The sequence below is a fragment of the Megalops cyprinoides genome, chromosome 11 (genome assembly GCF_013368585.1).
Source record: "Megalops cyprinoides isolate fMegCyp1 chromosome 11, fMegCyp1.pri, whole genome shotgun sequence".
NCBI classification, from domain to species: Eukaryota; Metazoa; Chordata; class Actinopteri; order Elopiformes; family Megalopidae; genus Megalops; species Megalops cyprinoides.
The window spans coordinates 23,067,959-23,090,489 of NC_050593.1; the positions used below are offsets into that span (position 1 = coordinate 23,067,959).

The 22,531-nt window shown below is 40.8% G+C and overlaps 1 protein-coding gene across 1 annotated transcript in view; it reads left to right on the forward strand.

Moving 5' to 3' along the window:
• klf12b (Kruppel-like factor 12b) overlaps positions 1-20,726 on the forward strand; it is a 49,166-nt gene extending 28,440 nt beyond the window's left edge. Inside the window, exons 3-6 of the mRNA XM_036540981.1 lie at positions 4,468-5,011; positions 10,547-10,682; positions 18,552-18,709; positions 19,804-20,726. Coding sequence (XP_036396874.1) covers positions 4,468-5,011; positions 10,547-10,682; positions 18,552-18,709; positions 19,804-19,985 — 1,020 coding nt within the window. The 3' untranslated portion in view covers positions 19,986-20,726. The remainder of the gene's footprint in view (positions 1-4,467; positions 5,012-10,546; positions 10,683-18,551; positions 18,710-19,803) is intronic.
• The last annotated feature ends 1,805 nt before the right edge of the window (positions 20,727-22,531 follow it).

A 22,531-nucleotide genomic window follows, 5' to 3' on the forward strand; every position in this document is an offset into this window, starting at 1 on the left:
AAAGCGTATGCATGGTTATGAGCAGACACTTATGAAGAAAGCATAGGTAGACACAGAGCTGAATAGCAGTCATTGGGATAACAGAATGCTGTAATGACAGGACAATTGCACTGTTTTTCCTAGACAACCTATATTCATTCCCAAGACAATGTGAACTCAGATCTAATGGAGAATAAAGTATACATTTTATATACAGACTGAAAATACTGAATTTAGCCTAATGAGATAGAGCATGATCTCATGAGCAATGAAAACAGCAAAAAGCAAAATTATTCTAATCTAAGAGGATAGTGGATGATTAGTTGCAGAGAGGTATAAACCACACTTCCTGAAGAGGGGAGGAAATCTCCTAGGGTCCAATGCTTACGGCTATACTGGCTTCAATGTATGAGACAGCCTTACATAAACAAACACACATTTAATGTAAAATGTCTTAACCGTGCCCTGAGGGTACGTCCCCTGAAAGTAAGCGCATGCTGAGTGTGTGCCCTAATTAAACATTCCGGGTCCCATCTCATTGTTTTTTGTGACGTGATGTGGGTTGAATGTGAGCTCCGATTTCCTTCATGTCATATTTTGCATGACAGCAATCATTTGCTTAGTAGGCACTGTTATCCGGGAAGACTTGAATGCAATTTTATTTATGCGATCCCTTTAAACAGCTGAATATTTACTGAAGCAATTTAGGTTTATTACTTTGATCAAAGGTACATCAGACATCTACCAGGATTTCAGCTGGCAACTAGTCAATTAAAAACAACTTTATATCTGAACACTCAAGCATGTATTTCCTCTTGTGGTATATGCTCCTTGAAGTTAAAAAAATGTCACTCAACCAAATTCAATATTAATTGCGTTTCTGTTTAACATTGTTCACCTTGTTTTTAGTGTAATTCTGCTGTTGTGTAGTTCACAGTATAGAAATTTGGTGAGCGTGTTCATAACATGCTTTGCCTACTATTTCTGATCTATCCCCATGTGGCAGCTATATACCGGGTAAGGCGTTGGTGATCACCCAATAGCAAACCTTAAGACATGGATGTTGTACAGACTCAGAACCAGTGGCCAGACTGTGGGATGTTACGTAAGCAGATACAAGGAGCGTCTTTCATCCATACGGTACAGATGAGAAATTCAGTGATTGTCAGCGAAAGTGAGGGCCTCTCCCTCTCTACAGAAATGCTCATTAGAGGGTTGCTAATTGTCAGCTATGCAAATTGTGACTTGTTAAGCTTTGATCTGCTTGAATGCAGTGAGTGCATGAATGGTGAGAGCTGGGTAAAACCGCTGTGATGATGAGACAGAGTGTCCTTCCTGAAACAACATGCCCTTTAACAGCCAAGTGGTATTACTCATTTTAAGCACAGTATTTGTTTTGATGGGTACTGTATGGTAAGGTACATAATTTATATTATACAATAGGGTATACATATTGTAGGCTTTGTTTGGTATATAGGCATGGTAATGGTTAATACAGTTGGTATGTTATAGAATGAGGACATAGGATAGTTAAGTAAGGTAAGGGTTAATATGATAAGCATGGTATGGCAATATGCAAAAGGAGTTTGTAATGGTTACTTTGTTGGTTTTTTGATTTAGTTTTTGAAGCTAGCTTGTCTGTTACAAGGTAGCTAGAAATAAGTCACAGTGTGGGCTTTGCTTTCAATGTCCTGGGAAATTCAACATTTCACCTTAAAATTCAAACTAGATGTTTTAGATTGTAACATTAACGAAATGATCAAAGTGTTTTCAGTCAGTGGGGGTATTTAATGACACGGGGGCTCTATATTCTAAAATAGAAAATATTCCAGTGTCATGTGACAAATATTGTTTGTTTTATTTTATAGACATATTCTCTTTTTATGTTAGCTAGTTTAGTTTGCAGATAGGATAGTTCTAGTGTGCTTGGTTAATGTCTTAGAATTTACTGCCAACTAATTTATTCCTTGCTATTCCTTGTGTATCACATTCTCCTTTAACTGACTCGCCCCATCTAGAAATGCATGTTCTAGAGGTTTTTTCTCTGCTTGAGGCATTGGGTATGGGTGGACTAAGTGACTTCAGAATACAGGCATTGTTATTAGTTCACTAATTATTCTGTAGCCAATTAATAAAATAAATAAGTTACAACAAAACTGATGTCTGATTTGTTTTAATTTCTCTCAGGCAATCTTATCACCCTGAACAATGTATGATTTTTATCATCCTTGATAATTTTTTTTTATGTTTTGCTGATTTTTTATCAATGCAGTTGTCATGATTCACAAACTTTAAATAATGTTATTGTAACCTCCAATTTTATTTATATTGATATTTCCATATGCAGCGCTCAATTATTCACCCTGTCATTGCTATTATTTATAAATATATCTGTAAACTCTGGATTATATTTTGGTCATTGAGAATATGTGCATATTGTGTTAGAGTGTGACCTTGAGCTTCATATACATTGGAATATAAAATCAAATGCAGTCTTATGCACTGCTTAGATGAGGTGCTGATTCATGAAATTATAACAATTCCTGTTGTTTGAAAATGTGAGTCAGAATTTAAAATCAAGAAGTCCAGATAAAAATCAGTAATAATTCACTACAGCTTGGTACTCAGCCAGCATTACATGCAAAGAAAGAAATGTTAAACAAAGTATTTCTTCAAACAAAGTAACGTCAAAATACACCACCGGGGCATTTATCACGCCTGCTGTTGTAATAGGAGAACTCTTTCTTCAACGTAACGAGCCGTCCTCCAAAAAAAAAAAAAAAAAAAAAAGGAGCGTGTCCAGGAATCTCTGTTCCTGATAGTTTTACTGCATCCTACACGGAGACTTTTCAAAAATATTGCTATGCCACGTAGATGACTGTTTTCTGCAGAGTGTACCATACGTCTGGTGGCATAGCAAAGCATACTTTTAACCACAATTTGCTGCAGGCTGAATAAAAGGCAAATTAAGAAAGAGAGATAGCAAGAAAGACAGCTCCACTCCTCAGAAATTGTTCTTTTTTGTTGTTCTTAGCCAAAGACCGATGATTAACGTTGTCACCATTGTTGAATTCAAATAAATATGTGTGTGCAAACTGTGCAAGAGTGAGGCACTTTGGCATGTATGTGTTTACTTTTACATCACATCATGTTAATGTATGTCAACACATAGATGGACATAATTTTGAATATTTTTTTCCTTTCATGAATTTTCAGTACAAAATATATCTTTTGTGACCAAATGTATGGGATAACCTGAACAGACTGTGTCTGATTGATGCGCTACACACTGGCATCTGCCAGTGTCACTCCATGGTGCTCTTTACCTGCTGTTTGGCCACATACCTATTATTCAGGCTGAGTAACAAATCCTGAGAAACAAAACTAGTGTTGATTTGTCCCTTGGAGTTGAGTGGAAAACAGCAACAATATCTTGTTGTCATTCTACAAAGACGGTATAGCATACAGATATAGAATGTGTACGAGTGCAGTGGGATGGAATGACTTCCTCCAGAAGACACAGGGGTAAAGTAAAACTATTTTAAGCAGCAATTGTTTCAAGCTGAAAGACAGTTACATGCTAGGAAAACTGTGCTCAATGACAGAGTAAAGTGGCCATGGCTGGTACTGCAGGGCACGTGACTAGGAGACAGGAGGACAGGAAATTAGGCCCATATGATGTTTTTCCAACATCAGAAAAGAGATCGGCTGAAGATATTAGTGAAGCAAGGAGGGGCGTGTTCCTGTGGGCGTGATGAAAACCAGGAGGTAGAAACAACTGGTGTCTGTGTAAAGTCCCTCTCTCTTTCTGTCAAATCCTGACAGGGAGGAAAATATCTGCTTTTTTAACCATGTTGCAACTTGGGAGATACTGAGTATAATACTCTATTGCCCAGTGTTTGACTTGAGTATTTTACATCTATCTGAATGCTGCAGTTTGTTGCTTATTCATAATATTCATGATGTAATTCAGTTGATTATTCGGTAAACTGGGACATCCTCTCACAAGTTCAGCATGATTCACTGGGAGAAGACGGTTTTTGAGGGAACTGTTTTGTACAATATTTTTTCAAATGTGGCCACAGTCAAAATAAATCAATGCATTCTGACATTGTCATTTTTCATGTCTTTGAGAACATCTGCTGCCAAAAGGGCACTTAACTTTCTGTATATTTTCATAAAAATCAGAAAAAAACTTTAAATAAGTAAATTTTCAACTTTTCGTTTTCATTTTATAACCAAAACCTCAGCATCAAAAGGCTTTGCATAACTCCATTGCTGTTGATAAGCGTATGGGGTCCTGATCTTTGGCATGGAATCCACTGAAGGGATGGAATATGCAAGATGGATAGAATGAAGAAGACTTTAAATCTCTTTCTGAAACTGTGTGTTCCTGTGTTGTTGTGCAGTTCTGTATATGACATGCTCTACTGTGTGGAATTTGAGGTGTCTAACATGTTTGTTCATGTTTTTTTTTTCTCTCTGCAGTCCCCAAAAGTGCACAGCTACCCAGACATGGAGGCAGTCCCCCTCCTCTTGAGTAAAGTCAAACCCGAGCCCCCGGAGACCCTGCTGTCGTCAGATCAGTTCCACACACAGACCGAGCCAGTGGACCTGTCAATTAACAAGGCGCGGACCTCCCCTCCCTCGGCCCCCTTCTCCTCACAGTCCTCGCCAGTGGCGTCCGCCCTCTCCCCGTCCTCATCCTCCTCTTCCTCTTCCTCCTCCTCGCCATCGCCCTCTGTCATCACCTCGGCCCCCTCTTCGGGGGTGCCCACAGTGTTAACACCCGGGCCCCTAGTGGGGCCCCCTTCGGGGGTCAGGGGGCAGCAGTTTTTGCACATCATCCACCCCGTCCCACCGCCGTCCAGCCCGGTCAACCTCCAGACCAGCAAGCTGTCCAGCCATGTGCACCGCATCCCCGTGGTGGTGCAGTCCGTGCCCCTGATGTACACTGCCGTGCGCTCCCCCGGGAACGTCAACTCCACCATCATGCTACCTCTGCTGGAGGAGGGCCGCAACCAGTGCAAAGGTAAACGGAGGCTCTCCTCTCCCACCAGCTGGCACCACGCATCGCAGCGCTGCGGTGCCTTCCACAGACCGTCTGCTCTGTCACATCTTTCAGCTCCGCATCGTAAAGGATTACTGAAGAACATCTGTGGCGCTGCTATGGTGATGAATAAGTGAATGTGGAGGTTTGTTGGTCCCCCAGAAGCTGACAGGCAGGGTAACAGAAGTGTTCTCAGTCTTCATCTGGGTGGCTGCATATGCTTCTTGAGCACTGGGGAATGAGGGTAGAAGGGGCGACCCTGCGTCATTGTCATGATCATATAATAACCCATTCATAAAAAAAAAAAAAAAATTGCAAAACCTGTCACCTGAGTTGTAGGAACCCTGCTCTCTCTGCTTTGTAGGCACATTCATGTTTTAGGAGCCGAGTGCAGTTCACTGCCACTTAAGGTTGAACATGAAAAGGAAAAGAGGGGATGAAGTCAAGGCTATCCATTGAAAAGATTCTTCTTCACAGAGTGTGTGTGCAGGGAAATGTCTTGAGGCAGCTGTGCCTTGCTGAACAGAGGAGAAAGGATGCACGAGATGAAAGGAGAGGAGTAGGAGAGTATTTCTCCTTTTGCCTCGGGTCCAGGCAGCGCAGTCCATTTTGGCCACGCTGTTATTTTTAATCAGAACCACTTGCCCTGCACTGCATTACTCTGTAATTCCTCTCCTAGACCTCACTGGCTTGTCTCGTGAACCAATGTTTTGGAACTGATTTCCTGGAGGGTGTGGTTTTACTGCCGCGCCTCGAAAAAAACCACTGTAAAACAAGGCTGGGTGTTGCTGTCAGAGCTTGTCAGTGCCCTAAACTGGGACACAAGGGAGCTGTCTGTTGTGAAGTTGTTGTTTATCTAGGATTTCTGCCTCTGCCAATCGTTGTGGGCTGGAATCCTGTGAGACGGGCATTGAGAGCCTGGTTGTCTGTTGCAAAGAAAAAAAAAAGGGTGGGGGAGGGAGGGTCAAGCTGAACAGCAATGCACACACTTGCTGTAGGTACACACAAACATACGCACCACCCAGGCGGCCTGAGGACAACACAGGGAAACAGGGTCATCTTTCAGAAGGTTAGAGGTGTGGCTGGGAATGCTGGACAAGATGTAGACCGCTTTGCAGCACAAATCCCCCACTTTTACAGACAGTCTAATTCCTATTCAGCCAGAAAAAAACTAAAAAATTCACCCCTATCTTTGTGCTCATTTGCAACTGCAGCTATGATTCCTACCTGGTTACACCACCACTGTGAGAGCACAGTATATATTTCTAATGTGTCTGGGTCACTACCATGTAAAGTATACTGAAATACATTGTGACGATAACTCATTGCAATTATTTTTTTTTACGATTGAACTCAATTACTTTGAACCCCAATTAATCCCCTGCAACTCTACAAAGCCTTGAATAGCTTTTACTGAGGCCTGTTTGCATCTGGCAGAACTGTTCCCAAACCTTTCATTTTTGTTCAGCTATGTCACTATGAGGCAAGGGTTTTTACTCAATGAGTTAACGAAGGCTCAGTACACCCCCAGGGCTTCCTGTAGTCCCTGTACAGTGCACACCATGTCTTACACACAGGCAAATGTGCACACACACACACACCCACACATACACACACATACACACCCTTACACAAGGCGCGGACTGCCCATCCTGTTCCAGAAGGCTTGCGCCATTCTCTTCAGCTCTAGCTCCCGCGAGGTTTCCATGGAAACAAGCTCAGACTCGAAACAACAGGAAAAACGAAATCATTAGGTTTATACATCTCTTTTTTGTTCCTATCTCTTTTCACACAGAAATAAACGATATGTTTTTGTGACAGTAAGATTCACTTGTAGTAATTTCAAATTATGTGCTTTCCCAATAGTGCTTACGCCAGGGAAACTAGTTTCATCATTGCAGTTCCATAGGGATTGATTCCCTGATAGATTGGCAGTCTTTTAGTATATGTATCAGTGAAGACACCATAAATACTATAATTAACACATTTTTAGAAAGCACATTTGGCTGGTGAAAATAGCAGCTGTCAACTGCTACTTCTCTGAAGGGAGTTGGCAATTCTGTCAATGGCTGCATTGATGCTGTCTTTGCTCTGGAAATTGTCAAGGAAAGAACACTTAAGACTCTCCTGGTGTGGCGGTGTAATATTATTAGCCCAAGTGATCAGTCGAGGACACATGCTGTTGTGTTGTGACTCAATGTGTCCTACAACCAGCAAACTTAAACCCACAATTTGTAGTTCACCTCCTGAGCAGGCTCAGTCTGCATCACATTATAACATTCTTTATTGTTGCACCCTTTCATGTTGTTACTGTGTATTATATTTCAGCTTGATTTATGATTATGATGATTGTACTATGATTGGCTCTAATAAGAGTAGCGAGTTGGGTTACCATTTAGACGGTCACACTTTTAATAAAATGTTAGTGTTTTAAAATATGCACATTAACTAAAGCATTACTAATGCATACTCCCTATGAATGCATCTTTGTTTATTGTCAGTTGACTTTTTTGTTTCTTGCACCAATCTATGCACCAATCTATCTTTAGTCCATGTTCAAAGAATTTTTTGCCACAGAATAGCTTGAGGTCCATTTTACACATCTGATTAGTCTTTGTCAGAAATTGCACTAAACATTTAACATTTGTTGTAATGGACTTCAGAGGCTGAGGTCATGGCAATACAAAGATATATTTCTGGAAATGGAAAGCATAATGTCTGAGAGCATAAAAGATTGCAGACTGTCCAAGTCTAGTATAATGCTTAATAAAGTCTTTATCTTAGTGAGTTCAATGAGTCCTAAACATTTACGTTTTAAAATTTAAGGAGTAGGGAGGGGGAATTTCAAGATGAGACAATGTTAAATAGGCCTTTCAGGATTATGTAAGGGTGTTAAATTACACCTCAAAGACAGGGTATTCAAGCAGCAACAGTGTGGAGAAAGACTTACAGTGAGTGGCAACAGGGTGGAGAAGGACTTGCAGGGAGTGGTGGAGAGGAACTGTGAGTGTATCATCAGGGATTACTCTGCACCTACTACAAACATTCGTAACAATGTTCACACTTCACTTTGCTACCTAGGTACCAGCTCCGGTTGTAAGACCACATTGAAATATGGATATTGAATTAATGCTTTCATATAATACATTTAATGCACATTTCTGAACGGCTAGAAATATGAAGAGTATTGATGATATGACATTGCTGCACAGGTCTGTGTCATATTTCCCATTATGCTATCACACTGTCAGTTTTTAATACTATATGTGGCATTCTCTTCTGTGGAATGGACTAGATTTCCTATGCCCCTGTCATTGATAGGAGAATGTCCCTTTGTTCACTGTCAGTGTCTCTACAATGAAAACTGTTTTATTGCTACCATTATAGTCATTGTTATGATCACTGGTTACTAAAATATGACATTTTCCATTACATATGGAATAGACTGTGAAATGCTCTTGTATTCTGCATCAATGTAAACAGCTCTGTAAAACAGAAATAAAAGACAAGAAAGGCACCTTTAAAATAAGGTCAAGCCACATCTAAGCAGTCCTATCAGCAAACGTTTGAAAACCATCTCACTGTCTTTTGCATGGCAGTATACACTTACTGGCAGTTATCATCCCTCGCCCTGCAGATAGAGCAGTCTGTGGTGCACCGTTGGGCCATTGCTTTCTTCAGGCTGTGGGCGGGGGGTGTCCTTGATAGGGGTGAGAAGAGCCTGACTACAGGAAGCGGCTCGGAGGCTTGGGGGAGTCGGGGCTGGATAGGGGGGTGGATTGACAGGTCATGGCAAAAAGGGGGGGTGGGGTGGCCTAGCGGGCTAATGTGGGACTTTGCCTGCCAAGAGTCCATTGTGGGGCTGCATCAACTCGCACAGAGCCAGCAGGACATGATGACACACTCTGCAAAAAGCATTTAGCTTCACCTGATGTGTTATCCACAGATGTGGGGGCTGCTTGTCAGGAAGGAGGGAACATTTCTTGTATTTGTATCATTGCATATGGTTTAAAGGTTTGATTTTGTAACTTTTTTCTGAAATAAACTGCATAATATTTGCAGTACTAGACATGGCTGTATTTTTTGTAACCAAAATAAATTATGCATTTTAACAAGTAATTTGCTTGTAACAATTGATAAGTATCCTTGAAAAGACACATAGTGTGGTTAAATATAGAAAAGAAACATGAAATTGACTTAGCTGGATGAACCAAGAATAAATCTTCTTTGTAGGGTTCATTGCTCTACAATGGAAAACATGCATCTTATAGCCTACACCCTGCTAAGCATAGACTGTTTTGTGTAAGCATCTCACCATTTCTGGGGAGGAATACAGCCCAATGTGGAACACACTTCAGCATCATCTGGCAGCTCTGGGAGAAATGTTTCATCATCAGTCAGCACAAGTAAGGTGCTTAAGAGAGAGCACTGTAACTATGGAGACCTGTTGAATGCTTGCAGCAGGCTAATTTTGCAAATGGCATAGTTATTGAAGACCAACTAAATTGAAACATCTTACGCAGATTTGTTTCGCCCAATAAATTATGAAAACACAGCAAGACAGTGGGAAGTGGTTTGTGCTATTATAAAATGTTTGCTGAAGAATGGCAAGCTAAGGGTACCAGTTGGCAGAACTGAATTGACATGCATTAGCAATTTTTCATAGCTTATTTGTCACCTGCTTGACTTTGCATTAAAGACCTAAGAAGGTGAATCAATAATAATAATAATAATAGAATATTTTAAAGAGAATTAGGCTACTGAACAGTTGTCTCTTACCTATGTGGGGTAACATACATTAAACCGGCTCTCCATTATCACACTTGGTTTGCCTCCCATGCCTCAATGCCTCATGGGAGCTAACTCAAACAGACATTTGCACACTTCATGGCACTAGATTCAGAGATTTTCTAAGAAATCTTCATCTCAAGGACTGAAACTGCTGTTATCTGGAAGGCACTTCAGATGCACTCTTAAGAAAATTTGAAACACAGCCTTTGTTTGTGATTGGTATGTCCAACTAAACACAACAATTTACTGACTATTTGAAATTATTTCAGGTTTAAACTACAGATTCATGGTAAATTAATACTTAAGATACTGATTTTTAATTTAAATTATAGGTACCCAATTGTATTTGTGCCGATTTATAAATCCCTGAAAAGATGTAATTTTTATTTTGTACATTTTGGCATTACAGTGACTCATTGAATCCAAATTCTGGGTAATTTTCTAATTTCCTGAATGGACATAATTACTTTCTAAGGTTTTCTCTGGGGCTCCTTACTTTCCCCTTTTACCTAAAAGCAATTTCTGTACTGTTCATCTGTTGGAACCATCATGTTGTATCTCAGAAATCCATCACGTTCTACCTAAGAGAGCAGCTGAGATCAGAAAGGAGTGTTGCTTTCAGTTTTTTTTCTTCTGTCTTGAATCTCCGGCATGTTTTTCTGCTGAATTTCACCCTTTAATAGTACATGACTAATTTTCCCTTTTGTTATGTCTCTTTTATGGCAGTGAAAACGGACCCTAACGGCCTGTCGCCAAGACAAATCAAAAGTGACAGTGATGATGATGACCTGCCAAATGTGACCTTGGACAGTGTTAACGAGACAGGATCCACTGCCCTCTCTATAGCCAGAGCTGTGCAGGAGTGAGTACCGCTTTAATTGTTCTGATAAATCCATCGTTTCACTTTATAGATAAATTATTAAAATGAGAAACGTACTTTATGCATATTCATTTTTTCATTTCATTTAACCTTAAAAATCAATATTTACAAATAGATTCAGACACACTCACAAAATGTTGTATTCTAACAAGGAAAGTAGATAGCTTCCATGACCCATTTACTGTGTGTTCACCTACTGTTTCAAAAATGTGTCGTAATAAATAATAGTAATACATTTATGAGCTGAGTCCTGATTGTAGAAATGGGCCTTTGTTGGTTCTCTTGTTTGTTTTCTTTTATCTTCGGACACTTTCTTGTCTTCACTTTTCAGATATAGTTTTCTAACTGCCCCTTTAGATGGGAGTAAAAGCGTCAGGATTAATGTGATGACAAATGGAGTTTTTTTTTTTTAAGCAGTACAGTTATTTAGGCTTTTGCCCCCTGTTGCTCTGAATTCTTGTTAATGGTCTGTCCGCAGACAACAATAGATTCGTATTCCAGTTGTATTCTGATTCTGTTCACTGAAATCCCATCTGTCTTCAATCAGATGAGTCAGAGGTTTCAACCTCAGCAGGCCTGGTGACACCATCAGAGCCAGGGACCTCTCCTCTCTGTCTGCAGTGAAGTCTGCTAAGCAACACTCATAAACTCCCAGCTGGTCAGACTAATGTACCTCCGCAATGGAGACAAACTTGCAAAGTTATTTCCGGGTCACGACATGCCAACATTTCAGTTCTATGTTGCACCTTCTTTAATGACTTGTTTTCTTGGCTCATCTTTTTTCTTATGTGATTGACTCTAAGATCATGCTGAACTGCGATCAGCAATGATGGGGCCGCTTGTATGTGTGTGTGTGTATGTGTGTATGTGTGTGTTTTATCCTGTCTAGTGTGAACTGTGAATCAGTATCCGGTAACAGTTTCAACCCTCCATCACAGCACAGATGGTTCTGTGAGTATGAGTTTGTGTATGTGGTAGCACTCGAAGCCCTGAGTAAGAGGAGAACTGCTGGGGGGAGGGACTCTGGGTTTAGTCCAGGCTTCTAAAGTGACAGGGGTGCCTGTGGCCACCCCACATAGACTCTGCTGTTCTCATGGGCAGAGGAGCTGGCAGGATCCCACTGTCCAAGGTGAAAATAACTCAAGTTCACAGGACAGAAAGAGGATCTGCCAGCGCCTGTGAGGACCTACTGTGATCTCTCAGAGGACTGACATGAGTACTGCATTAAACACTTCCTGTTGTATATGTATCAATCCATCAACGCATGCAACTGTCAGCAAAAATGGCAGGGAATATAAACGTATGGAAAATATATGATTGCTTTTCCAAGTCAATTTACAAATTTCTTCATTTGTTTTTCACAAATCTTGAACTTTAGTTTGGAAGAAGATCGTAGAGCTAACCCAGACACGACTCTTTTTTTAAAAAAATTTCTCAATAAAATGAATATGAGCTTTCTTGACATGACAAATAAAATGGATAATGTATTATAGTGGGAAAAAAATGAATTATCAATAAAGGAATAAATTCCTTCTTTTTCTCTACCTTTCTCTCACACACAGACACACATACACTTTGGTGATATTCTCAGTTCTCTCTTTAAAAGTAATTTATTTCAGAGCTAGTTGGGAACTAGTCTTTTTGCTCCTCTATGTATTTCTTTTGCGTTTTTCTGTAGCTCCTGAAATAAATTACTTCTGAGGCGAGAAATGAGACACAGTCTTTTCAGCTTTAGAAGCAGACTGAAGGGGGAGTATTTAAAATGTAAAAAGGAATAAGCTACCATGTAGCTAAGCCTGCAAAGGTGAATGGTTTGAATGTAGAATGACCTCTTTGGTGGAGACGTCAGTAGAGTAACTTCCAGACCACAACTGGGACTCTGTAGTGGCCAGATGTAACTGGCTCTACCTGCTGAGGGATGGTGGCTTTGCATCGGCCAGACTTCCACAGCTCAGCACTATATTGTCATCAGTGAGAGCTGTGTTGATCATTCAGCTGTCTCTTGCTCTCCTGTAGTGTAGTGTGGGGCTGAAGTGTTTAAAGTAGCCATTGGTCCTGTTTGTGTGTATCAGCATGTATCACGGTGAGACAAGCCTTGCTTCAGAGCTTCCTGAATGGGTGCTGGACTGGTCACAGTGAGTTGAGCTTAATGCTCAATTGGCAATTCCAATTATTGAGGTGATGAAGGCAAAATACACAAATTGGTTTGGTAAACAATCTTCTGCTATTGCTAAAAGTCATGCTTTTGATTTTACAGAATAGTCAGTCATATATACCAGTACAGCTTCAACCAAACTTATATAAAAATAGTAAATATATTGCATGTCGTGGCTGAAGGGTACACACATGGCAAAATTGTGTTAGAAAAAAATTGGTCATGTTACAAGCTGATATAATTTTTTTGGAGGACATGTCCTGCTGTCTACCATATGCTACATGCTTTCATGTGCAGCAGTATGTTCTGTAACAGTGCTTAAAGGGAATTCACACCCCTGTTTGATGAGGAGGTTTGGGGGGTGGGTGGGAGAGTGAGCGTCTGTCCAAGGTAAACTCATTAAGGAGCGAAGCTCCACTGGAGAGCATGTGCGTGGCACAAGCTTCTCGCCATGCCTCTTACATATTCATGATGACCTTGGGGACTGCAGAAGGTACTGTGTTCAGAGAGGCTCTCCATGTGCCTGGGTGGGCCCCTGGGGCCCTGGGCTACTCGGCGGTACAGAGAATGGTATCGGTGAGAAGTGTGTGTGTGTGTGGATGGCACACCTGTGCAAGAGTGACTGAAGAGAGGACAGAAACTGGGGACTACCAGTCACTCTCATCTCAACGTATCCATACTTTTGCAGGTTGCTCTGCTTGACTGTGCTGCTGTCAATCTGTTTCTGTGACCACTTGTGTGTGTGTGTGTGTGTGTGTGTGTGTGTGTGTATGTTTTCCCCAAACAGTTTAGGGCATGTTCACAAATAACTACAGAAATCAAATGCACCTTTGTTTTCACTCAAAATGTAAATGCTGGCCCTAGTGTGAAATCTGAGTGAATCACAAGCATTTGTCTACTAGTCCTCTCCCAAGAAGCAGGATTTGACAACACATTCTGTAGTAAGCAAAATTTTGGCAGGGAATAAACAGCACTCTTTACAGCAGCTGCCGATGTTACATCTGTGGCCCTACAAAAAGTCTTTTGAAGACAAAGAAACAAAGGTCTGTCGACCTGTAAAGTGTGATTTCACTTCCTTATCAACTGCTTGATGACAACTCTCCCATGTTGTACAGCTCTCACTATCTTTACTTATTTTACCAATACCACTGTTTGAGCACAGATATTCTCTCATGACTAGACATTGACTGTTCCAGTAAGTTACATGGTCAAGGGTATCCCAGAGGAGACAGAGGAACTTGCACTTGCCCTCAATTGCTCCCTTCAACCAAGTATACATTCACATACATGTGCAGTTGGATATCCCATGACTCCTTTTGTCTGACACAAAGACCTATGTTTTTAGGAGAGCTTATTCAGACACAGCAACAGCAGAAAAACACAGAGTTTACTACAGATGGTATTGAATTTTATTGTGCGAATGAATGTTTCTTAAACAGTAAAAAAACAGTGAAATCATTGGGACAAATGATCGTAAGGCGTTTTATTTAGAAGGCAACAGAAATCATGAATTTGTGGCTGAGTTTCAAGACCCAAGCTAATCTGAATCCCCCTGATATTTATGTCACCAAGTGGCATTTGTCAAGGGGTAGAAAAACAAGTTTTATACGAATGACTAGTCTTTTTTGCAATAAATCTGGATTTACAAGTGACCAGCCTTTGTTATAATATAGCTAGCCCGCTGACTTTAATTGCAAACAATTTAACATTTAAACTGTTATATTTCTAAATTTGGAAGATTAATGAGAGCATGAGTCTAGCATTAAAGTCATGTTTTTACACCTTCAAAAGTACTGAGATCTTTTTTTTTTTTTGCATGTAAAGTTACTTCCTGCCGATTGATTTAACTTGATCACCGTGTTGTCGCCCAGTTTCCAAACAGTGCTTGTATATAATGGGAAATCAGAGTGGGAGAGTTTTTTTATTATTTGAATGTCCAATGCTTTAATCCCTTTTATGGCAAATATGGAATGTCGAGTTGTGGCTTGCTGCCCATTGCTGCAACCCCCACAGTCAAATAGGGAGGGTGGAGACACACATCTGTACTCCTCTGAAACATGTGATGTCACTGCCACTTCTCCTCACACATAGTAGTACCCATGCCAAAGTTGTGCAGACACGAGTTGGAGGAAGGCTCTTTGTGCACAGCTATGTACAGGCAGACCGTCGGTACCAAAATGACCAGGGCTCTCTAGTGATCAAAGGGACAGTCCTACCCACCGCTTTATCCCTGGGGGAGTCAAGCCAATTTGATTTGCCCCTGTAGGCTCTTGGTCATCATCAGCTGATGACATGGTAGAGAGTCTTTTTTACTATGTATTAAAAATACGCAAACTGATTTCAGGTGTGTGTTTAATGTTTTCAGCACTGTTAGCGTGATGATAACAAAGTGATGCCCAGATCTCACTGCTTCTGCTGTTTCCATGGTTTCATGTAGAGGCATGTATTTTTGAGCCACTTTTCTCCATCACCAGCCACGGCACTGGAATAATGATAGTGCAGCATGTCCCAGACACTCTCCCAAAAAACTGAGAGGGTTGCTGTGAATGATTGCTTAGCATCTCATTGCAGAAGATTCTGTGTGCACTTCAAATTGTTTTAGCAATGTGCCTTTGAAACACTCGCTACATGCAGTAAGCGAGGAGTGATGGGTGAATTGGACTGAGGCCTGTGTTCAAAATAACTGCATTTAGGTACATCTTCTCTTTAGCTTTTAGCAACAAAGTACTACAAGCATTGTCTCTTGCACAGTGTTAGTTACTTATATTAACAGAAATGTGTAAAAAAAAAAAGGAAAGCAACACTTTTGTACACTAAGAGCAAAGCAAATTGTGCTTAGTGTGAGTACACCCTAAATGCAGGCTGGCGTCTTCAATAGACCCTTTGGCAGGTGTTATGGGGGGGAAATAGGAACAAAGGAACACAAAGAAAGCAAAAAACAAAGGATCCTGTTTGCAAATAACTTCCATTACACTTCCTCTTCCCTCAGACGTGTTAGCAACAAACAGGGGAATTCACTGAGCCTGGATTCCAGGGGTCGCATGGGGTTCAAGGCAATGGTTTTGAAACTCTTTTTTGAAGAGCTTTTTTTCTCTTAAATACATGGATTTAAATCAGATGTTATTTTACTCACATTTTGTCTTATGTCATTGCTGTGTTTTTGTTTTCTTCATTTGCTCCTCAAAACAAAGAATCCAATGTATAACAAATGCAAGCATTGTACTATGTTTGGACAGTAGCTACCTATATAAAAAGTGTTGGAAATGAATTTTCTTCTCCATTGAGACACATGCAACTCTAGTGCTTTTGGGACTCTGAAGGCCTTCCAGTCCCGTCAGTCACACCTTTTCACCTCTCCTGCCACATCTCACAATTCGGATTAAGGAGTCACTATGTGTCTGAGTTTCCATTGTACTGCTTTTGGATTAAATCTGTCTCTGCGAGCTTCCACTGTGCTGTTTTAAAAGATGCTGTGAGTTTGGACGATTGTGTTTGGAGGATTGTGTTGAGATCCTGCGCTGTGCTACTTTTGAATGAATCCTGTGTTCATGAATTTCCTCTGCTTATCTTTTACGAACTCTGGGTTTTTTAATTTATTTTTTATTTTTTTGCTGTTGTTTTTTGAGTCAACTCTTTGTGCGATTTTTTTGAGCACAAAGAGTGCTCAATTTTTGAGCAGATTCTTGTTTGTGAGGCCTTTTCTTTGCTGTTTTTTAGTGAGCTGTGTGTTTGTGAGTTTTTCTGTGCTGTTTTTTTTTTTTGAGTGGACTCTGTTTGTGAGTTTCCTCTGCGCTGTGGGAGAGGGGAGCGGGAGTTCAGCTTCATTTCTGACAGATTCTGTCATTTCCGCTGGGCCCCAGCATGGCAGCCAGCCAAGAGCAACAGGTGATCCCTGTAGCTAGGGAGAGGCAGGAAGTGGGCTGCGTGTGGTGGAGACAGTTCACCAGAGGGTCTGTCTAGTCCCTCCCCTCCCCAAAACCACCCACCCTACCCCCCAACCCCCTGGGTGCAACACCTCCTCTTTCTCCTCTTGCTCCTGCTGTAGTCCCCGCCTACCAGTCTGGGGTTCGAGGAGCGATGTGCTCTTTCTGGGGCAGAAAAACAGGGGTCTGAGTTGCTGTCAGCCATGTGGGAGTGAAACAGACACTGAAGAGATGTTGTTGATATTGCAGTTGAGTGTGTTTGGATGTTTAAGTGGTGTCCTCGCTGTTTTGCGGTGGTGGTGGTGGTTATGGCGGCGTGGGCTGACGTGGCTCCTCTCCACTGCTGTCCACGTGTTCTCTGTGAGCCCCGTCATGGTTGGCTGTTTATTCAGTGATCTGCACCGAAAGTGCTTGTGCTGCTCACTGCTCCAGATTCTCAAAGTGCAAATGCATGGTGCTGTCAGTGCTGCCCTTTGTGTGTAGTCATTGCAAAGCAGGAACACTTACTTCAGGTCTTAACATGATGGGCCCCAAGCCTTGCATGGTGAATCTCACTGTGCTGTTAACTAAACATAATGAGTGTAAACATTGTCAATAATATAACCAAGGGCATTAACATGCAATAGTAAAATTATTAACAGTATTAAAGCACAAGGTTGAGTGTAATCCTCTGTTGGGGAATTTCTAGCATGGACTTTATTTTAGAGTGAAATAAGAATACTAAGCCTAATATAACTTTAGGGTTGTTATTTTGTGCCTCTGTCAATATCATGATGAGTGACTCCCTCTAGTGGTGCTTAATTTTGAGCTATTGCTCTGCTTCTCCGTCAACAATGTGATGAATGGCTCCCTCTAGAGGTCACAACTCTTATTTCTCTGTCACCTTTGAATAATAATCCACATAAATAAGAACCACAAGGAAAGTCCCTTCTGTGTGTGTCAGAGCTGTGGTGTCTGGAACTCTTTTACACAGCAGAAGCACACATCCACAATGCAAGATTAAATGAATCCTGTAAAAGTAATTATTGAGTGAATAATAACTTGAAGACGTGTTTGTTTTAAGAAAAAATAATCACCAAAGTGAAGACCATAACTCTCTGGTTAAAAGTCAGCCACAGGGATAATTTCCAAGAAGGAATAGCATTATGCAGTAAATACAATTTGACACCTTTTTTGCTTTCAGGGGAACCATCTTGTGCTCTGATGTGGTTATTGTGTTAGTTTACTTTCTCGGGTTGTGCAGGTTAGCTAGAAGCACTCCTCTTCAACCTAAAGCTGGATGTTTGTAAACCTCAGCAGGCCACAGAATGCCTGAGGTCTGAGAGGCTTTCAGCCAGGCAGTGTCTGATGGCATTCTGCAGGTGGTGCTGAAGCCATGCTTAGCCACAGTAGACTGAAGGAAGAAGTCAGAATTAATAAAGCGATTAGATGACAATATTCCTAAGTGGACATTATATAAAAAATAGAAACACTCTGTACAGAAACATTTTGAGTTGGGAAAGGCCTTGTTTACTGCTGAAGGAAGAATATCAATAATTCCATCAGAGTGTGCCTTATTCTTTATTCACAAAACTATAATTTGACATATTGACATTTTTAACTGGACATCCTGTGAACTGGCACTAATTCTGCTTTATTTGCTATCTTCCTACCACTTTATGCTGATTAGTATACCTGATAAATAAATAACTGATGTTGTACACTTCGTAGGACTAATAATTTTGTTTATAACCAGTTACCCTGGCGGGTGTCTCTTGCTGTGCTGTATTGCAGTTCCATGTCACCATTCAGTATTGAAAGCCTGCGGCGTCCGCGAAGGTCAGAATCTCCAGACTCGAAGAAGAGACGCATCCACAGGTGTGACTTTGATGGCTGCAATAAGGTGTACACCAAGAGCTCCCATTTGAAAGCACATCGGCGGACACACACAGGTGAGACAGAATGTAGCGCAAGGAGAGTACAGTCCTCCAGAACTTCAAAGCTATTTTTCCTGTGTGTTGCTAGTACCAATGTTTTGTTTTGTGTTTTGTTTGTGTGTGTGTCTCCGGTAAAGACAATGCACACATTTTAACACCAGAAACTAATTGAAATCAATGTAAAGAAAAATTTTTGAGTCATGACGGGTAGGAGCGGCAAACCCTTTACCATTGTCTTTCCTGAGATGGAGAGAGTGTGGTACACCCTTGCAAATAAAGAAGACTAAGAAAGTAGATTAAAGGGCAGCAAAGCAAGGTACCTAAATTATGCAGTACTTTTCATGTATATATATATATATATATATATATATATATATATATGCAATATGACAGTAAAATTGCGTGATCAACACACCCACCCATCTGGTCCAGCAGGGTGTTGCACAATATATGGCACCATTCTTATTGTACTGATCAGATATACATGTGCTGGGAGGGCAACAGCACATGGCATATGACACATCGATGACTATACCCTCCTGGACTGTATAACTGTGAGTGAATACCTTAAATTTCTATAGTGACAGCCAAAGGGTGGAAGGCAATAGCTTGTCAGGCAAAGAGAAAAGTTCTGTTATCCTTCGTTTTTTCTATATGCTCATTCTGTATTTTCACCATTAACCTAATTCCAGTAGGATATTTATTATGCTGAAAAGCGGTGAAGTCTATGATGACTTTTAAAATATCTTCTGCTAATACATTCTAACATGAGACTAGGTGCTTACCAATTTGCCCATGCATCATGAATAAGAGCCATTTTACATGCAGTATGGTACATACAGTATGGTATATACAAGCTCATAGCTCTTGTAGTCTATGGTCTATATGTATGCTTTCAGAGCACTCAGAACATAAATGAAACGAAAATGAAACTTTCATCTTCCATTTGGTTTATTATATAACAATCTAGTGATGCGTTGCCTATTTAAAACTGCAGTGACTGTTAGTTTTTAAAACCCAGGATTGCTTGACTGATCAGGTGCCGCTGTGATAAACAGCATCATCATCTCGCTCTGCTTAGTTTGCATTCCTTCCTCTCTGCCATCCAGGTGAGAAGCCATACAAGTGCACCTGGGACGGCTGCACGTGGAAGTTCGCCCGCTCGGACGAGCTGACCAGGCACTACCGCAAGCACACAGGAGTCAAGCCCTTTAAGTGCGCCGACTGCGACCGCAGCTTCTCGCGCTCCGACCACCTGGCCCTGCACCGCCGCAGGCATATGCTGGTGTGAGGAGGGAGGGAGGAACGGACGGACGGACAGAGGGAGGGACGCGCGCGGACACACAAGGAGAGCTGGGTCTCTCCCGGCGCAAGTTCAGCTGGGCTGAACGCGTCCCCTCTGTCCCAGGCCCTGCTGAGATGGTGGACCCAGAGGTGGCGGGGGGGGGTGACCGGAGAGGTGACAGGGTCCGGCTCCTCATGCCCGAAGAGGATGGCCCGCTGGCCGCGAGATTCGCATTTGGAGTCACGGAAACCTCTGTTACGGCACTGTTTTTTAATCTTTCTCTATCTCCCAAAAGCATTTTGCTCCTCAAACAGGGCAAACAGGTATCCACTTCATCCTCATCCATGGCAAGGTCTTTTTTTTTTCATTTCAGTTCGCATTTTTTTTTCCTTTGGTTTGTTTTCGGTCAAGAAAGGCTGCTTTTCTGCATCTATAATGTGAAAGAACACTGCAGGCAGAATGGCTGCGTTCACATTGGGTCAGGCGCCAGGCCAGCGCAGCCTAGGCCGGGCCCAGGACAGGTCCCTCTTCAGACAGCATTGTTGCACAGTTTCCCCACAGCTCTCAGCTCAAGCACCTAGCACCTCACCGCTGGCTGTTGGCTCGTACCATTGGAAAGTTTGAGAGACAGTTCTCCAAAAGCCTGGATAACCGCGCGGGCCTGAGACTACAAAACAATGAGGGTGGTGTTTCACACATCCAAACTGGCAAACCAGCTAATGAGATTATAACCACAAATGGCAACGTAATCAAAGAGTGTTTTTTTTTTTTTTGAACATTCAGTATAGAGTGCACACATTGCATATATGGACATACCTCAGTGTATGGATTCATAAAGCACATCATCTTAAAACATGTACATGCCTGACAGTATATATGGAGGCTTCAGAAGACATTTTGCCAGTAATTTGTCCTCATGGTATGCTTTATTGAGAGCCTTTTTACTTTACAGTTTTTGTCTAGAAAAGCGTTATTGGTGCATTCTGTGCTGTGATTAGCAATCAGTAAAGTGCAATTTCAATAATTATAGTTTTTAAACATGAAAAAAAAAAACGTTTTGTTTTCAAAATATCATATCTTAATCTGCCTGCTTTAAACCAAGACCTGAACTAAAACCGTCAAAACTTCCAAAAAAAGTATTTTGAAAACTGCAGAATTGTAATTACCAGTATGTATTGATTAAAACTCTTCTAAGTACCCTCAGATTAAATGTGACCATTATATAATAGCCTGACATAGGTTCATCTTCCATGTTTCAGTGGTGAAAGGGATTGGTATTTTGTTTGTTTTTTTTTCTTGTGGAAATATAATGAGAGCAATATATCCATTGGAGAGTCAATGAGTGAAGTGCAAGTCTTTGCTGATATGCATTGTGGTTGTCGGTGTCTTAAAGCAGACAATGCATTGCATTTTCAACAAAACAACTGAGACTGTGGTATTTTGGAATGCTCAGAAAACATGTTGACCCCTCAGAAATGTGGTTTAATATAAGTATGTTCATCAACCAGGTAGCTTTTGAGGAACATCTGTATAATTTGAAGGAACACTGACAGTAGGTAAAGTACAGAAATTAAAAACTAATAATAATAATAATAATTATAATTGTTTCCGTATACACGTGTCCCTTTCATGCTTTTAGTTCATGTTCAACCTAGACTTTCTCAGTTTTGACAAAATGTATCTCTTTACATCATTTTGCACTAAAATGTCTTCATATATACGTACAGTACCCTAAAAATGAACAAAAAGATGACAAGCCCTGTTTTTTTCCTGAAGTAATTGTTAACACATGCAATTTATTAGTTGGCCTTATAACTTTTATCTTGCTGCTGAAGACTCACATTTCAGTTCAGTACAATTGAAATTCAGGAAAATATGTATTGCAAGGTTTATAAATATATATTTATCTGGTTTCTATGTGTTATGGTTAGAACGTCAAACAAATTAAACATATAATCCTTTGTATAATGACTATAACATTGTTTGAAAACCTCTGATAATTTTTGTACTACTTGTTCAGGATGTTTATTTTAAATATTGTAATACAGTATTGTACAATAAGGGTTCTCACAGCATTTGACATGAACTCAAAAAAAACTCAAGCTCTACATGAAAAACAGTAAACCTATGTGTTTTTATCCTTTGGCCATTTACGCTCTGCCCCTGTCCTTCTTAATGATCTGTCATTCTGGCTTTTCCAGCTGAGTTGTGACATTACTGCCTTGGGCTCCCTTTAATGTGAAAGATTGTTTACTCTCCTGCCCAAATCCTTCTCTTGCTAATATAAGGAAGCAATATGTTGAATTTTGCACAAGCGCCTAGCCAATTTTGTTATAAGATGTTTCGATTTAAGTACAGAATCTGTTCTTTCTCAAATTCAGAAAAGTACCTGCCCGTAAGGTGGAAAAACACTGCATATTGACATAAAACACATCAGCACCTGTGCACACAAAAGATGCACGCTCTAAATGCAGCTCCTACGACACAACGAACAGTTTAAGTTAAAAGTATAAGGAAAGCACCACAATATCTGTACATGCAGTATAATAACT